Consider the following 17,781-nt stretch of genomic DNA (forward strand, 5'->3'; position numbering starts at 1 on the left):
CACTGGAATTCCGCATTCACCCAAGGAACAGAGGATTGATTTACCTACACAACTGCACGGCTGCTCACACCTGAGCATGAGTTTTTGCTTTCCAAGGAGAGTAGCTTCCCAGTGAAAGGTGTGGGTGGGGGCCGCTTGCCTTCTCTCTGCCGGCAGCAGCAGCAGCAGGCAGAGCCCATCCTCATCAACACCACAAAGGTCACATTCAAAATCACCATAAACAGCAATAGAGGAGGTTACCGTGTGGGGTCACGGAGGCCAAATGAACACAAGACTGGAGAGCAGGTTGAGGAGGAGGAAAAGTTATTGAGACCGTCAGCTGGGGCATCTTGGGACACAGGCCTGAGCTGCAAAGGAAGCTAGCTGGGAAACGCTAGAGTAAGAAGGCTGGGAAATTGGCCTTTTTTACTCCTGAGCATTTAGCATGGCATCTTGGGCTACAGTGGCTCAATTAATGCAGCACCGTATCACCGTGCAACGTGTTCTGTGTTATATTTTACGGTATTAATACTATTAGCTTTCAAAATAAGGAGGTTTTTAAAATGAAGAGAAGGCTGTTACGAGATTACTATTTTGTTACTATTCTTATTTACTAAGAACAGCTGCATTGGCTGATGTTACATCTACTTTTTTGTTTTTGTATGTCCCCAGGTTAAAAAAAAAGTAAAGACTTGCATGAAAGAATGGCCGAACGATTCACTGTGGACGGCATATAGCAACTGCAGGCTTAAAATCCACAAGGTTGCACTTTGAAGTCTTGCAGTTCTCACAGTATGTTAACAAAGCTAAATGCAACTGTTTGATTTCTAAGTGTGAACGTTTCACAGGAGGAAAAAAAAAAAATCTGTCGATAAAGATCCTCACCATCATCTGAACACTCGAACTGGACTTCCTTTTCTGAATTGACCAGTCAGAGAGAAAGGAAAAGAAGAAAACGTGACTGGTTGGATTTGCAGTATCAATGCATGGAGTACAGTATATTTCTCTTTTGGCTTTTTTTTTTTTTCTAAATAAGGAAAAGCTACAGCTGTTGGAAAGGGTGGAAAAATGCTACAGAGCATCTCAATAACAGCAACGACAGACCTCCCCAGATTTACATTTACTCCCTTTGCTTCACGTAACCATGCAGACAAACAGCAGACACATAACACGTGCTGAAAACCAAAGAACTGAATCCCAAGAGGTGCAATTTAGGCAAAATTTTGGCAACAATTGTTTCCCATATTGTAATCGAGACTGCGATAGAACAAATAGCATCGTAGACCTGTAGGAGGAATGATATTTAAAAAGGAAAACTGGTCAGAGGAAGTACATAAAATTTATCTGTTCCACAACGAAACGTGTTCAGGGTTTTCAAGCAGCGATAGAATCGTTCCGAATGTGTGCTCCTCCATGTGACTGGGATCTCCACTGCTTGGCAGTGAGAAGCACCAAAATGGTACTGTGCTCATTTCTTTGTAGGTCAGGCTTGGGATTTTTTTGATCGGCAAAGTGTGCACATGTCAGACAGCAGGCACAAATATACTGTGAGTCCGATATCTAAGCAAGTATTTATAATGTTTTGTTAAAGTAAGATATTAAGATCAAATAGAAAATTAAAATTCAGGTCAAAGACACCCTTCTGAGTAAACACACAGAGCACAGAAGAGTATATTTTGAATCTTATAAAGAAAGCTTGAGGCATTTTATTAGTCTTTAAGAGTCCTCTGAGAAAAAAAAAAAAAACCAAAATACATCTTCTGCTGAGTGTTTTTTTTCCCCCATTTTTTTTTTCCAAAGTATTTATGCCGAATGTTCATTTGTGAAGCATCTCTCCTCCTGCAGGGTCTGGTGACGTGAGAACAGGAGCTCTAAATCATGTACGAAAGCTGCCAAAATGTTCCCTTCTTAGCAAGGTCTCTTAGCCAGGATGAGCTGATCTGAGACAGTAAACCCCTCAAGTTCTGCCAAATATAGCAAGTACATCTGGCACAACACACCTCATGTGGAGCCAAGCCTACCCGTACACTTTTGGTCTTCCACAAAATCTAATGGGAAGTCAAGGGGAAACACAGAGGCAACAGAGCTGCACATAAACGCTGATGCCTAAAAAGCCCACCACCAAACCATTATTTATTTACAAGTTAACTGATTACTTTGAGTCATTGATTACACAATCATTCTTCATTAAAAAGCAAGAAAAACCATTTTCTCCAGGAGTTTTCTATCTCCTGCTTGCTTAATGCTGACTTTTCAAGTACGTCTTATTTCACTTCTAAGCTTCACCTACTAACTTTAACCACTCCAAATAGCTAGTGAGAAACACTCACTAAGAGATTCTATGAGGGAGAGAAATAGCAATAATCAATTCTAAAACCTGGCAGAAGTTACGGACAGGTGGAGACTAAGAATATACCTTTGAAATGGAAAGCAGGTGTTTAACCTACCTTAACTCCATCCGGCTTTTTCAGTAAACTCTTGGCTGCTGTAAAACAAGACAAATAATTTCAGTGTCAGGTGGTTCCCCTGAGGTCACCCAGCTGTGCAGCAAACCCCCAGTGCCTCCCAGCTCCAGGTATGTTCTCAGCTTTTATTTCCTCCTTTGGTTTATCTCAGCACGGGGAATAAAATCTTTAGGAAACCACCGATCCTTAGGATTATCAAACATCTTTTTCCCTTGACTAAAGCAGTAGGTTGACTGTACTTCCACAAGGAGAGAGCTCCTTGGGTGGCAGAGAGGAAATGGAAGTAGGGCGAGTGTAAGCGCAGCAGCTTTGGATACTTCCATTTCCTCACCTGCAATACATTTCTATTTGACGACAGGGCTAATTTGATAGGACTAGGAAAAGGTGGTTGTTTCCATGGCAGGGATTTGGACCAGGTGTCTGCAGAGCCCACTGGTACCTCAGTGATGGCACCAAAATGACAATCCCCCTCTGGGTATTCCCCCCCGTGACAGCATCAGCCTCCTTGCGGGAAAGGGCAGCACAGTTGCAAAGAAGAAAGGAAGGACGATTTGCTAGTGAAAGGCTGTTTCAGAGGGTTGCTGCCCGTGAGGCAATAATAACAAATTCTAGGCTTTGCTTCAGCTCCTAATGAAGAAAACATGCTGTTTTCTGAATCGTGTTGTATACTGATCAAATTCCTTCAAAATTTCATTTGCCATAACGTTATTCAGGTGTCAGGCTTTAAATTCCACCACCGGCATCAAATAGGTGCAATTTACTAAATTTGGAAGGCTAACGTGCAAACAAGCACAGCACAGCTCTGAACCTGAAAACATTCACAGCAGAAATACGTGCTGGCTGACCTACCAAATCCATATAAACTATTCACTAAAGCGTAAATGCTTCATGAATCACTGCCAAAGACTTGAGGAATAATAAATTACACAACAAGCCTGCCCTTATTGCTGTTTTATTGTTGTTTATGACCCAATCTTCCCATCAGAAAGTGTTCCACAGCTCAGGTTGGAAGAAATTGCTGTTCTATATAAAAGGGAGACAGTGCCAATACGGAGCTCCCATCATTAACGGCATACTTATCTTAAAAAAAAAAAAAACCCAAACCAATTGGAGCTTGCACGCCCAAGGCTGCTCAGACTGGCTGAGGATATTGGAGTTACTGACTGTGTGGTTTATGTTTAAAGCTAATTCTTGTAATTGTGCCTTATTTTCGAGCTGCATCTGCATTAAGTGCTCATTTTGCAGCGCAGAAAATGTAGGATCACCTCAGCAACAGTACAGAAGTTACTAATGTCCATTACTGCGTAGTTTACAGGAAACAAACCCAGGAAAGTGAAGCCAGGTTGATGTTTCTAACTTCACTAATATATCAGCCCTCCAAATGCAGTTTAACAACTGTGGGCATCAGCCGACACCACCATTAGAACCCCCACACGGCCACGTCTTACAGCAAAAATGAACAAAACGAAGTTTGCCTGTATTGTGTAGCAGTAGCACTGCGTGTTTTTATTTAAAGAAATGTGTGAGTAAACACTGAAACCAGCTTGCTCTCCACATACTTTGGAGATCGGACACTCCCTGTGGCGATGTGTGCTTTCAGGACCTGAGGCAAGAGGGCCTCAGATTTTACATTACCACAAATATTGTGGGCACTCCATTAACTTCAGGAATTTATCTAGGGAAAGCAAAGGGAAGGAGATATTTCTGAAACCTAAGGACAAAAAAACCCAGAAGTTAATAGCTTCCAAAGCCTGTTTCATAGCCTTAGCCCTTATAAAAACATGGAAAAAAAAATCAATTAATTCTTAAAGACCGCTGTAGGTCCTTCCGCTAAATTCGTGCACGAAACTTCTGAGTTCTTTTGCTGCTTGACAAACACTACACGTTCTATGTGAACAATTGAATGAGAGGCAGTAAAATGAGGGCACCACAAGCAGTAACACCAAGTGTTTCTTGCGTCCTTCGGAATGTGCCCGGCATGGGACACAGGACATACAGGACATATTCCGTGGCTCTGCTGGCTTTGGCCTGCCATGGGTTTTTAACAGCACTTGCATCCATCTTTCTTTCATCACAGATACCGCATACAAATCTAATATTTAAAGAATTTGCAGGAGCAAAGCAATCAGCACATTCTAAATTAAGCCCACAATGAGAGATTTCTTGCAACTACAAGCAAGAGCTATAAATAAAACCTAAAGGCAGTGCTACTAGGCCAGAAAGCAGACTGGAAACAAATGGTTTGTGACAACGTGGAGAAATTAAAGTGATTGAGGACAAACAGCAGTTTGGATTGAGAAGAGAAAAAGGATGTTCCTTTCACGTGCTGAGGGTCTTACCTCACAAGAAATATACATTCCACATAAAAGGAAGAAAAAAAAAAAGGAAAATAAAACACTTTTATAACCACATCATTATGGACAAATGACCTTCATAAGCATGCTTTGCAATGAAATACAATGAATAAAGAAACAGGAAAAAAAAAAAAACCGTCATCAAGAAAAAACATAGGTGGCTATGGTGTGAAACAAGAGATGACAGGTGAAAAAAAACCCAAAAAATGCCAAAAACCCTGTTCGCTTCTCAGGCTGAAATACTGTTTTAAAATTACCTTAGCTTTTTTGGTTCATGAAAGTTGAATTTGATCCTTACGTATATAGACAGTGACAGTTATGAAAAGAGATGAGGAATGATTTGTTTGTTTGATATTTTACAGCAACTCATTTTTACAAGAAGTGCAGCCTACAGCCTTCCCACCTTTTAAATGAATTGGCAGACACTGGAATTCATGAAGCACTAACTCAAGGTAATTTAGATAAATGCAGTCCTCTGTGTTTAGGTGTGTATTAAAGAATGGAACTTAACTAAGAAAGAAATTGCATTTCAAGTACTATGCAAATTACACAAGTTGTTCTTGCATTCAGGATTATGTAAGTTTTTTGGATGAGTCAGTGCTTATTATTATTCTAAACATGCCCAGAGCACTATCATGTTTTTGTCTGTACAGTAATTTATGTTACACTCCAATAGTTACATCACAGAGTAGGAGGATATGTAAAATCACTGATTTTCAAATCTGGTGTTCCATTTCACTGTTCCCTGGAAATCTCCAATAGCGAAACAAAAAACTCAACACAGCATCAATATTCTGGCAATTGTACTACTTTGGACAATTCTAACTCTGCTAACAGCAATTTTAGCTTTTGCTATTAGAATCTGCTAGTGTAAGATCGAAATCTCCAGAGTCATCAGGACAAAACTGTTTCATAAAGAGGAAACAACTCTTCTGACACCCAGCTAGGCACTGCTGGGCATCAGAAAGAAAATGGGGACTCATGTTACTACATTTCTTACTCCTTAGCAAAGCAATAAAGAAACGAATGGGCACTGATGTTATTTTTAATACAGGATGCAACAGAATTATGGAATGGCTTTTCACATATATAAAAATATGGAAGTTCTAAATGTTGTTTGGAGATACTCGTGCACGTGGAGCTATATGCGTAACTTTCAATCTGCCTGCACCAAAACAGGCATGAAAATGCTGCCTGCCTTTGACAGATAACAGTCAAAAAGCAGGGCAGGAGCTCAAATTCTACAGAAAAATCAGACTGTCACCTGTAAGAGAATTTCTGTGGCCCAAAGAGATTAAATTCTTGTTTGCTTCATCACAGGAAATAACACAATATATATCGTACTTAGATGCTGCTGAATGAATCCTAATTAGATCTCAGCCTTCACAGACATCAAAATACAAAGACTGCATTAATCTGGAGCTCAATGAACATACCTGAGAAATTTCTGGTAGCCAGCATTGTTGTCAAAATGGCCCCCTGCGTACACACACATTTTCTCAAATTAGCATCACACTTGTGCAAAACTCTGAATGCCAACACAACACAATACAACAAAAAGGGAAATACGTGGGTAAACGACACCAATTACTGAATTAACCCCGAGAGAATGGATTATCTGTGCACTACCTCTCATATGCCATGTCATGAGTGCATAAATTATAATTTAATCTTAATTACACACCTATCAGTAATCTTGGTATCTCAAATATTTACCAACTGTCAGTATGTGATGCACAAGCCAGGGGTACTGAGAGGTACAGCAATTATTCAAAATACATGGATGAATATGAAAGAGAGTTCACTATTGTTCTTGGATTCCCTTTTTTAGGGAGGAATAGGAGCTTATTTGTAATGCACACATTAGACAAGTTCAAATCTGCGAAGTTATCATGCCTGGCCAGGAAAAACACAAAGCATAATTCAGAAGAATAACCTTAAGGATCTTCCTTCAAGAAAATACTTTTAGTGTGTCTAAATACAGAGGATTGCTATAGTTTTGAATTAAAAAAGAAAAGCTAAATTCTATTCACTTCCACGAAAAGTTTAAAATGTTCAAGTCAAAAGCTGATCTTTTATCAATTTAAGAATAATATTTAGCAAAACTCTGCACAGAGACCATTTGTTCTGCACGCCGAACACAAGCACAAGTTTTCATTCTTACCTTTAATTTTCTTCTTGCATTGAATTTCTTCAAGCAGTCTACAGTCTCTTGTCTGTGCATCATAGAGGCAACAGTAGAACGTTGCTGAGAGAAGAAGAAAAGAATTATTTTAGGGCAGCCAGCCAGCTGCTTAGCAGTTTGTTTAACTCTACAACACACATACTACAACCCATGGTCCCCAACTTAGGCCTTTAATTCCTACATTGTCTGACTATCCCATTGTGCTCCTTTTACTCAGCCTTTTCCACGTGTAAAGTCCACTTGAAAAGTCATGGTGTGGAACAGGAGAAAAGTCCCGGATCCAGGAACAGCCAGGCAGCCTCTGCTACCTGCAAATTGACTTGAAGTCCCTTAATTCCCTGCCCGCACATTTCATGTTTATTTCAATGACTTCAGGGAAACAAAAATGCGAAGCATTATCTAATTCAAAGTAACTTTCCTGCACTTCCTTCTCACAGAGAATTTAAAGTAACACTAATTTTCACAGAGAACATTCTGCACAACACAGTCAAGACAAAGGAGATAAATTTGCAAAAATCTTATCCCAAGCTGAGATCTCAAGATAGACCACTACTGATCGTATCTGTGTAATTATAATTTTACAATTTACATGAACATGCTGCACGAACAAGAACAGAAGTCATCCTCTAAACACGATCACTATATGCTGAAGCAAACCATAAACTGATTTGTCTGCCAAGTGATCGTGTTGAAGCTGTGGAAATTACTTACACAGATCCATGGATGCTTTAGTGCTTCTGATGCTGTGATACGTTTCGCTGGGTTGATGGTGAGCATTTTATTGATAAGATCTTTTGCTTCAGGAGTCACCGTGTCCCATTCTGGTGAGGGGAACTGCAGAAAAAAAAAATACACACATGTATATTGTCTTGTCTTTACACAATTTTCCCTGAAGATCCAGTTCTGGATGCAAATAAGAGCTTAAAAATTATAAGGCTCTGCCTTGACCTCATCATCATTTACAAATTACCTAAATCTGAGGACCAACAGCCTCTGGTCTGTTAAATGTAATATGATCAGATGATGTTGCAGAATTCATGTGCCACCATCTCATCGGTTCTTAACTTTTCCCTCTAGGAAACTCCTGCTTAGAGGTACAATTATAAATAACTGATAAGACAGAGTGTGGTACATACATCATAAGCACCAGCCTTGATCTGCTGGTAAAGCCTGTGCTGGTCTTCATCCCAGAAGGGAGGGTATCCCACCAGGAGGATGTACAGAATGACTCCTGCAGAAAATTCACACCAGTGTTAAGGCCTTTCAAGGAACAAACTCCAGAAATTAATTTTGCACCCAACAACCATGTAAAACGAAAGGCTCATGAGTATCATCCCAGCCACTGGGATGGGAAAAATACTGCCCCTTCATACTGGGGAAAGCGGTAGAAGTGGGGTTGACAAGGTAACCTCTCATGGAAAACACGGGCAATAGTGAGCATTTGACACAACATCGGATCAGGAACACTGCAAGTGTTTATCTAGCTGGAGAAATAATCTTCCACGAATCTGGATGTTCTAGGAAAATGCATTTTTTACTTATTGTTTTATCATGGCTTATATTGGTGTCTGCAGGATGGTGTTATAACTATTCTCATGCAAAGCAAATTTGGGAAACTCAAATTTCCCAGTATTTGATCAATAGGAAATTGAAAAGACCACCTGCTAGTCTGACAGAGATAATTCCCTGTGAGTGAAGAAAAGTGCTTTCATAAACACAACCACATAGTAAAGTATGGATAGAAGTGAAATAAGGAAACCAGCCCCTGCTCTCAGCTGGGGAGATGCCACTTGCCAGTACCTCAGAACACAGTTTTGAGAACTGGATGATAAAGCAATTGCTCTGTGCTCTGTACTCCAGTTCAGAAAACATTTAATTTTGCAGTTTATACCTGCAGATGGGGTATAGTGGTCAGACAGAGTTTTAGGCTCCTCGTGAACCAAAGCAAAATGTCCAGCTCACAGTATGAACTGGTGTCTTTTCTAACTAATTAGGCATCATACACCTGCAGCTATTCTTTTAATACTCTTTGAAAGTGTGTTGTGTAGACATGGCCAAGAATGCCACGATAATGCAACTTAGTAAATGATTTTTAAAAAAAAAGCAGCTTGCATGATAACAAAAAATCCCATGACCTCTACTAAAAATTAATACTGAATTTTATTAAATACCTATTTTCTGATGCACAATATAATGTACCCTGGATGTAATTTCTCATCCTTAAGACAATTTACAGTGGACTGGATATGACTTTCAGAATAACTTCTTACCACATGCCCACATATCCACAGGTTTGCCATAAGGATCTTTGCGTAACACTTCTGGAGAAAGGTATCCTGGAGTTCCAGCAAAGCCTGTCAAAAGGCAAGGCAGCTCTGGTCAAAACCTGGACGTGCGCTGCATAAAGCAAGTGATTCTCATCTAGGCCCACACGAGGCAGGACAACATTTCCCAAGCCATGGACATGAACTGTTCCATTTGCCCATTTGGTTTTTTACAGCACATGGCCTAGAGGTATTGCTGACATTATGGGGGACCAACTAACAAAGCAGAGGGCCAGCTGTTGTATCCTGTACATAAGGAGATATATGTTGCACAAAATAAGAGTGACATCTAATACGCTCTTTCCACTGCAGAACTCATTCCTGCCAAGTCATTCCACTTCTGGAAACCTCTTTACAAAAGTTTACAGGAAGCATCTCTGAAGCAGTCTGGCCTTCAAAATTTATATGTTCTTCATCCTTTATTCATCACCAGCAGTGCTGATTTCTCTCAGCAGAAATGCAAAATGTAGGTATAAATATTACTTTTCTTAGGACACTCCAATGGATAAAAACTTCACGACCAGTAACGGTCTGCACAATTTCAGTGAGTATGTCTGCTCTTTGGGGCATCTTTGGCTGAAATAAATGATTGGGAATTCCTGAGAGGTGAGAATTTGGTGGCTTTCATGAAGGGACACATGCCATTTGTGCAATAGCACCCCGGATTCCACAAAACTCATGAGAGACAGTGATAACATTTGAAGTGTACAGCTACAGAAAAAAAAGAAGGTTTTACCCTGCGGTCACCAATTATTTTGGAGTGGGAGAAGGAAATAAAGGAACACATTCTGTAAATTCTACTGAGAAAAGAGCTAAAATACGGTCACGAAAAATAAGCTTGTTTTTTGCAGGCTCCTGATATGGAAGCTATGAATTGTTAAGGAGTACTATCACACAGGAAACACATCTTAAGCTCCTTAGAGAAGCTGAAATATAGATTTTCTAAGCGGCTTTAAATAGAGTGCTGTTTCATCTCTCTTCTTGGGTGTAGTGCTCATTTCAAAGGGGAAGCAAAGTTGTCTTGACTAAAACTTACCCCAGCTCAATGAACATTACTATGCAAGATTTGAAAATAAACCTTAAAGCAAAAATAAATATAGTATTAAGCTAACTTTATCTCTCAATGAAGACACAAAACAGATCTGAATTGAAATAACTGGTACAGTTTTAGTACACAGAACCACAGAATGGTTTAGATGGGAAAGGACCTTGAAAACCAACTTGTTCCAATGCCCTGGCATGGGCAGGGACATCTTCCACTGGACCAGGTTGCTCCAAACCCTGGCCTTGGATACTTCCAGGGATGGGGCAGCAACAGCTTCTCTAGGTAACCTGTGCCAGGGCCTCGCCAGCCTCACAGGGAATAACTTTTTCCTATTAGCTGATCTAAATCTACTCTCTTTCAGTTTGAAGTGATTCCTACTTGTCCTGTCACTACATGCTCTAGTAAAATAGTCTCTCCTCAATGTTCTGAGTGGTTTAAAGCAGCGAACACAGAAGGGTAGACAGCCCCGATTTCAGTAAAAAGAAGAGAACGCATGGAAATACGTAATTGTCATTTATCAGGTTATTTTGTAGCTGCTCAGAGGGACCCCCAAACAAGCCTGTACTTTTCAGAAAAGTGCTGTTGCCTGTAGTAACGCCGCTAGCTAAAGCGACTTGCAAAGCTGGAAACTGTGACTGTGCTGTGTCTAGAAGAGATTGCATCACCTCGTACTCCTATCCCTGCATGATTTCTCTGAGTGTCCAGAGGACCAAGACAAAATCCGTGCTTTGCTGAGCTCAACCCGCCTGACACCTTCCCAGGATATTAAGCACCTGCTAAGAGGGTGGCAGGTTTCAACTAAACCCTGTAAGGCTTTCTACAAACAGTCAAAGAACAAGTTTGTTTTGCAAACGTGCAAACCAGGAAAGTATTGAGTTGTATTCAGACAGAGTTCGAGCCAGTTTCCTGCTGAGGCACAGCCACGGTTCAAGCAGAAAAGTCCACCACACCGGAGGACTACACCAGAAAAAAAGGAAAAATAAAAGAAAAATAGAAAGAAAAGCATACTAATGCAGAGCTACAATTAGAGCGTGCCATGAGTCACTAAGTGCTGCAGAATCCAGTAGAAAGCAGAAAAATCTTCTGAAAGAGAGGAAAAGTTCAGATTTCCCAGTCCATTGGAGGTCACGTTCTGCCCTGTTAATGCAGTCCTAAAGCTGAAGGCAGGCACTCGGACCACTCGGGAGAGGTTTTGCAGAGCAAGTTCCAAAAAAGGTACAGAACCCCCTCATGGAGTACCACAGGTTTCTTTTTAAGAAAGAGCCCCATTAGACTTTCTTTTCACTATCCTGCTGACTCCTCCTTACATACATATTTTAAACACATTCTGTTCCCTTCTCCCATGTTCTCATGATGCTACGAGTCCAAACCAAGCGCTTCACAAGAACCAAGTGACAAAAAAACAAAGCACAAGATTTTCCAGGGCATCGCAACCTGCTCTGCATCATCTGCAGGTACGCTATGTCCTGAAAATATTCCTGAAGTCAACTTCAATCTGCTGCTGTTTTCTTGAGATGCCTCCTGTGTACCTGATGCTTTTGTCATTGTAACAAACCACTTGTGTTTTGCCTTGTTTCTGCTCCACTCCTTTTGTACTGCCCTGTTTGTTGATGTGCAAGAGCAATCTCCTCTGTCTTTTGTGGATTACTGAAATCCATTTATAAAAAGGCAGGATTTAAAACAACAGGCTGGCTTAAAAAGCTGCCAACATACGTCCAATGGCACTGCCTGTGCATCTACATGTACTTAGAGCTGCGAACACTCAACCTCCCAACTCACTGCCCAGAAAAACCTTTCTGCTTCTGTTCCAAGCTTACAACCACTTTGTTCCATTTCAAACTGCACTTTCTAGCTACTCTAAGGGAGAATAAGCAGCTGCTATAAATATTTTATTCTGTATTTTTTTCCACCTGGGATTTACAATAAATTTTCCCCCACGTTTCACATCTGTTCAAAGAGGGTTCTACGTGAGACACGTGTATCACAATTGTACATGAACTATTGTTTAAAATTACCAGAATTAAACATTTTCCACCATTCTCCTTGGGGCACCTATTAACTGTAACAAGCAACCCGTAATTAGTGTCTGGCTACAGCCTCAGGTACTCAATCCCCCCTATTTTCCCTTTCATTGATGTCACATTCCAAAGTGCTTTGGAATCAAATTTTCAGGCGTTTCCAGCTGACAGAGACCTGTTCAGACAAAATGTCCTGATGACTGGGCAGGTACACTCAGCAGTATTACCCCTACTGCCTTATTCCTCAGTCACCTGAGGAGAAACCACCAGTCTCCCTCCCAGGTTCTACCCCCGTGTATTTCCTGCCTCTAGAGACTCAGGAGAAAGCGGGAGAAAAGGGGCTGCGTGCACCTCAGTCAAATCTACAGGCTGACAGAAGCTAGCACAAGCTAGGAGGCAGGAAACCCAGGTTTTCCAGGGTCAGAGAGTCACACAGCTGCACGTTTCACTCTGGGGTGAGAGTGGGGCAGTTGGGGAGGCTTAACCACTATGCTGAAAAAACGGTGAGGAAAAAATGGTATTTACTTACCAAACCACGCCTGTTGCTCTCCCTGGACTTCTATGGCCAATCCAAAGTCTGCCAGTTTTACTGCCGCTCCCTTGGATTTGCTAGCTAGAAGTAAGTTCTCAGGCTTTATTCAGAGAGAGAAAACAATTGAGATGAAAAGATAAGTAAATACATTTTAGACTTTCTTTTTTTTTTTTTTTTAAGGTTATGGTAGTCTGGAAAAGAACAAATACTCAGAGGAGTGAAAAAGAAAAGAAACCCATGAGTTTTTTTTTTCCATGAAATTGCAGAACTTGCATTTCTCATCCTATCTGGAAAGAACCACCAGGCCTGTAACCGGCTCTCATGAGCTCATGCCAGCAAGACTAAGGACAGCGTGGAGAGAAGGAGGAGAGCCAGAATGGGCACATGGAGCTGTGACACCTGCCGGTGTGACAGGCCAGGTCAGAAATTCCCAAGAGCTCACTCCTGGAAAAATGGGGCAGGAAACTCCCAAAAGGCAGGGATTCATTAATGGACTAGTCTAGCCCATGCAGTTTGCAGGATCAGGCATCCACAGCTGTCAAACAGAAATGTTTTGCATGACACCCCAACAATACCAGCCCTGTGATCGTATTTGCATTTAGAGGGCAGGTGTATTTACATTGCAAATCTTTCAGCAAAACCAGCACGCCCACGTTTGTGCCTGCAGAGAACCTTTATAAAAAACAATGTTAGCTAGTGAAAGTTCCCACTTTGCTTTTTTTTAATAGGGTCACATCTGAAGTGAAACGCTACGGTACACTCACTAAATTAAAGGTAAAGGATTTGAACATAACAATTGTGTTCATTCGACTGTTCATAACGAATCCTTCAAACTCCGATTAGCAAATACATCAAATGTAAATTGTCCAAAGACAACTTCATTGTATGAATGTTTGCTTTAAAAATACAACTAAAAAGGTCCCGTTGAAATCAACGGATTATTTCAGAGAACTGGGACCCTCGTAGCATTGGCTTGCCACACCTGTCTTTCCAATCCCCATGATTTTTTAAAAAAGGTTATGTGCTACATTTCCAGAATAACAGAACCTCATTTTCACAGGTATTGCTGTGACTCCTCAGAAGCAATTTCGGCAATGGTCTGTGACAAGGAACTTCACTATAGCCAGGCTGGTGCTGGGACCCCAATCCTGCAAACTCTGCAATGCGTATCCCAGGTTCAACCCAGCAGCAATCGTATCGCTTCCAAGGGACTATTTTTGCAATTGCGGTTAATCCCATGCATGTACCGAGGTTGGAAACAATTAAGATCATAAGCCTCTTTCTGCAAAGCCTATCTTTAATACATGTCAGAGATCCAGCAAAATGTGCTCGAGCCCAAGTAAGACCTCTGCCACGGTGATGCTCCTGGTAATTAACAACACAAACAAACTCTTTAGTCTAAAGGTGGTTTTTCCCCTCTCTTCAAAGGAACGTTTTTCCAGCAAGTCACCAACACTGTTTTCTCACTCATCCCTTTGTTGCTATGTCATAGATTAGACAATATTAAAAAACTTTCATCAATAGTTACTTGATGAATCTTCGATTTTCACAGTTTCAAAAATTCAGGTGGAGGGCCCTCAGAACACAATAAAATCTTTATGTTCACTTAAATTACCAGTAACCACCTCAACTACATTATACGAAACACTGAGTGCATAGCTGAGGACTCTTCTCCAGGTCCATCAACACTGATTTAAGCAGTGTCACACTCCTTGCCATTTAACAACACTAATTTCAACACACAGCTGCAGAGTTCTGCAAGATTTCCTCTCAGACTGAGAGAAGTCCACAGTAATTAATTCCTGGAATGCTGTTCTGGTATAAACCTCTTAAAGCAATGGATGATCCTATTTGGTTGTGACCTTCAGGCAAGCCAAAAGAAGTGAAAAGCCTCATCCTTTTGGATGGAATACAAGCACTACCCCACTGAGCACATCCCGCTTTCCCAAAAAGCGATTTTGTTCGTAACACTGGCTTTGTGTTTTCTAATGCCGCTTTGGTCGTTTGTTGGCTTTTTTGGTTTCTGTTTTCCTCTTGGGAAAATTTGTTTTTTTATTCCATTGCATGTCTCTTCTCTGCAGAGGTACCACTTTAACAGATGAGTATGTTCCAGCAGAATTCCTGATGTACTCCCATACGAAAGACAAGAGCCTTTTGGGCTGTGCCATGTGGGACTCTGTGCTTAACCAACATGCAGCAGTCGTTTGAGGCTGGCCAGTGGGTAATTATCATGCATTTACTGGGAATGAGTGCAATTACTTGGGAAACATTAACAAGAGCAGGGCACGACTTGTTCTCTGGATTCGGTGCTCCCTCCTCGTTCATGCTCCCTGGTGATGGGTGGCAGCCAAGCATGCACAATGGCACTGTTAACTGCTGAAATTACTTACAAATAAATTAATGTGATTTATGCCATACTTTTCCAAAGGTCTTTAATCCTTGAGATACCGAGTATTTAAGGCTTTGTGTATTTTTCCTTGAATGTACCTAAAGCAGTCACTCTTTGATGGAAGGCAAGAGGGTCACAACTACAAAATCACAAAAGTTTCACAAGAGCAGGAAGACTACGGCCTGACAAGAACTCGAATTCCCACCTGGAAGTGCACTTTTACTAGCCGGTAAAGCCAGGTTGCCACTAATAAGTTAAATTTTTTGTGGGCCTAGGATCCACCAGCATTCTGACTTATGCCAGGGACTGCAAAAAGAGCAGCAACAAGCATTTCTGAAGGTCGTAAGAGGCTGCAAAAGCTCCTGTCTGTCTGCTACTAAATCAGCCTAGAAGGAAAGTTAAAGAAAAACGAGATCATCCAGAACCTCCCCACCCCCAAGCACGCCATCATGTTTGGACTGAGTTATTGGAAAAAAAATCCATCAAGTTTTGCAATTTAAGGATCCATGCCAGCCCATAACCACCTTCCACATCTTGCTGTTCTGCTCCTGGCATCTTCTTTTCAGCACATGGCGTTCTGCTCGGATTTCACCACAGTCTCTCATTTAATTCTTTGGGTTTTTTGGCTTTTGCCACAGAGCTGTAACTGAAGAAGGATGGTTTTCTGCTTCCTCAAGTTTTCACTTTCCCAAATGAAACTGGGCACTACAGCTTGGCAGAAACACTTTTTCTCACACTGTTTTTTCAATTCATCCTGGATTTGCCAGAATAAGAAATCCACACATGGTCTGGAGCAGGCAACAGCTGGATTTAATGCGTTCCCAGAGAAAAAGTTGCTTTGTGTGAATGTATGAAAAGCAATAGAAAGCACCCCTTATTCTACCAGCTTGAATAGCTACAATCCTGGTTTCTTCAAGTCCTTTTGATGCTAGAAGCATAGGACTGCATGTACAGTGCGGACAGGAACCACTGGAGCAGCTGGACAGATTTGACATCCTTCCATTTAAACTCATTCCACGTTACCCAGCTGCCAGGCAAGACTTACAGATTGGACAGAGATTTGTCAGACTCCTGTTGTACAACCGTGACACAGGAAAATCCAGAAATGCAAAATGGGTAGAAAATTTGGGGTCTGCATCTTTGAAACTCATCCTGCTCTCTGAACTTTTGGGGCAAACCCCTTTGTGTTCCTTACGACACCAGCATAGACTTTTTAAAGTCAGACAAGAACGGTTCATTTGGGAGTGAAGGCTGGCAAGAAAGGCGACAGCATTCTGATTCCGACGTTTTTACTCATGGTAACCACTAGAAACTCTTGTCCTAGGAGGAAATTTCTGCTCCCCGGAACTCATTCAGGAAGAAAAACTGAAGCCCAAGAATTCGTGCCACAACGGATTACGGTATGTTTTGTTGCCTTAGCCCACACCATTTTTTCCCTGCCTCACAAAGGATTTGAGAGTTCAGACTTCCATTTGATCTCAAAATAAACCATCTTATTTTCCTTGAGGATCATGAAGCTCAAGCCCCCAAAAGGTAAGCTTATTACGAGCTCTGGAGCAGTCTTCTTTCTTGGAGCTTCAAAGTCAAAGAGAACGATGCCCCCTTCCTAGCCAACGTATTTTAAAGGCAGAGAACATTCCTGCGGCAGATGCCTCTAGCCATTTGGACATGTACACAGTTAAGAAAGAGGGAATGCTCTCTCAGCACGGAGTTTTCTTTAGAAAGGTTTCTATCCCAATGTTAAAGCTCATCTGGAAGGAACTGGAATCCTTAGGTGAGTGTGGTGAGAACACTGTAGAAATTCCCGCTTTTTCAAGATGTTTTGTAGCCCAGCTGTGATCCGAAGGGGAGAGAGGTCTGTGTGCCAGTGATCCCGGAGCAGCTGACCTCCTGTCACTAAAACGCATGGCATGCAAAGGCTACTGTGCTTCCCAGAAGCACTCCCAATTCTGCTGATCAGAGATGGGGAGTTGCCCTATGCCCTGTCCCAAAAGCTCTGGATGACACAGAGGAAGACCACGTATTCAATGAATACACACTGTGCTCGAAAAGCACCTTTTGTCCTCCCCGTACTGGCCAGCGCTGGACAGCCAGGTACCGGCCAGCCTCGAGCAGATTCCCTCTGGTGAGCACGAGCTTGTTCTGGCACGTAAGTGAAGCCAAGTTAACAATAAATGAACCGAGGGGGAAAAAACAAAAAGAAGGAAGCATTTCCATTTCGGCTGCTGGCGGCCCCGTGGGGCAGGGATGCTGCTCCGGGAGGGCGGCGGGGCAGCAGCACTCACCTTGAGGTCGCGATGGACCACGCCCATCTGATGGCAGTGCAGCACGGCCTCCAGGATCTGCTGAATGCAATGACTGCATGCAAACACCATGGGCGCCCGTTAGTTCCAGCACCAGTCCCCGGGGCGGCGGCCGAGGGCGAGGCCGGGCGTGGCTGCGCTCCCGGCCCGGCCCGCCCTGCCCCGCTCGGAGCACCACGGCGCTGCC

General features: G+C 42.0%; 1 protein-coding gene across 14 annotated transcripts in view; it reads right to left on the bottom strand.

Annotated features, from left to right (window-relative positions):
* The window catches only part of CAMK2D (calcium/calmodulin dependent protein kinase II delta), a 120,036-nt gene that overhangs the window by 25,589 nt on the left and 76,666 nt on the right, over positions 1-17,781 (bottom strand). For 5 of the 14 annotated variants that reach the window (XM_066184853.1, XM_066184847.1, XM_066184850.1 and 2 more), the window contains exons 8-14: positions 12,900-13,002; positions 9,254-9,337; positions 8,120-8,214; positions 7,695-7,817; positions 6,963-7,046; positions 6,235-6,277; positions 2,427-2,461 (exon numbers count right to left, since the gene is read on the bottom strand). In XM_066184853.1, the coding sequence (XP_066040950.1) occupies positions 2,427-2,461; positions 6,235-6,277; positions 6,963-7,046; positions 7,695-7,817; positions 8,120-8,214; positions 9,254-9,337; positions 12,900-13,002 (567 nt within the window). Of the gene's footprint in view, positions 1-864; positions 898-2,426; positions 2,465-6,234; positions 6,278-6,962; positions 7,047-7,694; positions 7,818-8,119; positions 8,215-9,253; positions 9,338-12,899; positions 13,003-17,781 lie in introns of all 14 variants that reach the window. The other 9 variants (XM_066184851.1, XM_066184846.1, XM_066184849.1 and 6 more) reach the window with 2 other exon arrangements.

The sequence above is a fragment of the Chamaea fasciata genome, unplaced genomic scaffold (assembly GCF_029207755.1).
Source record: "Chamaea fasciata isolate MVZ Bird 193981 ecotype frontalis unplaced genomic scaffold, bChaFas1.0.hap1 SCAF_6, whole genome shotgun sequence".
Lineage (NCBI taxonomy): Eukaryota > Metazoa > Chordata > Aves > Passeriformes > Sylviidae > Chamaea > Chamaea fasciata.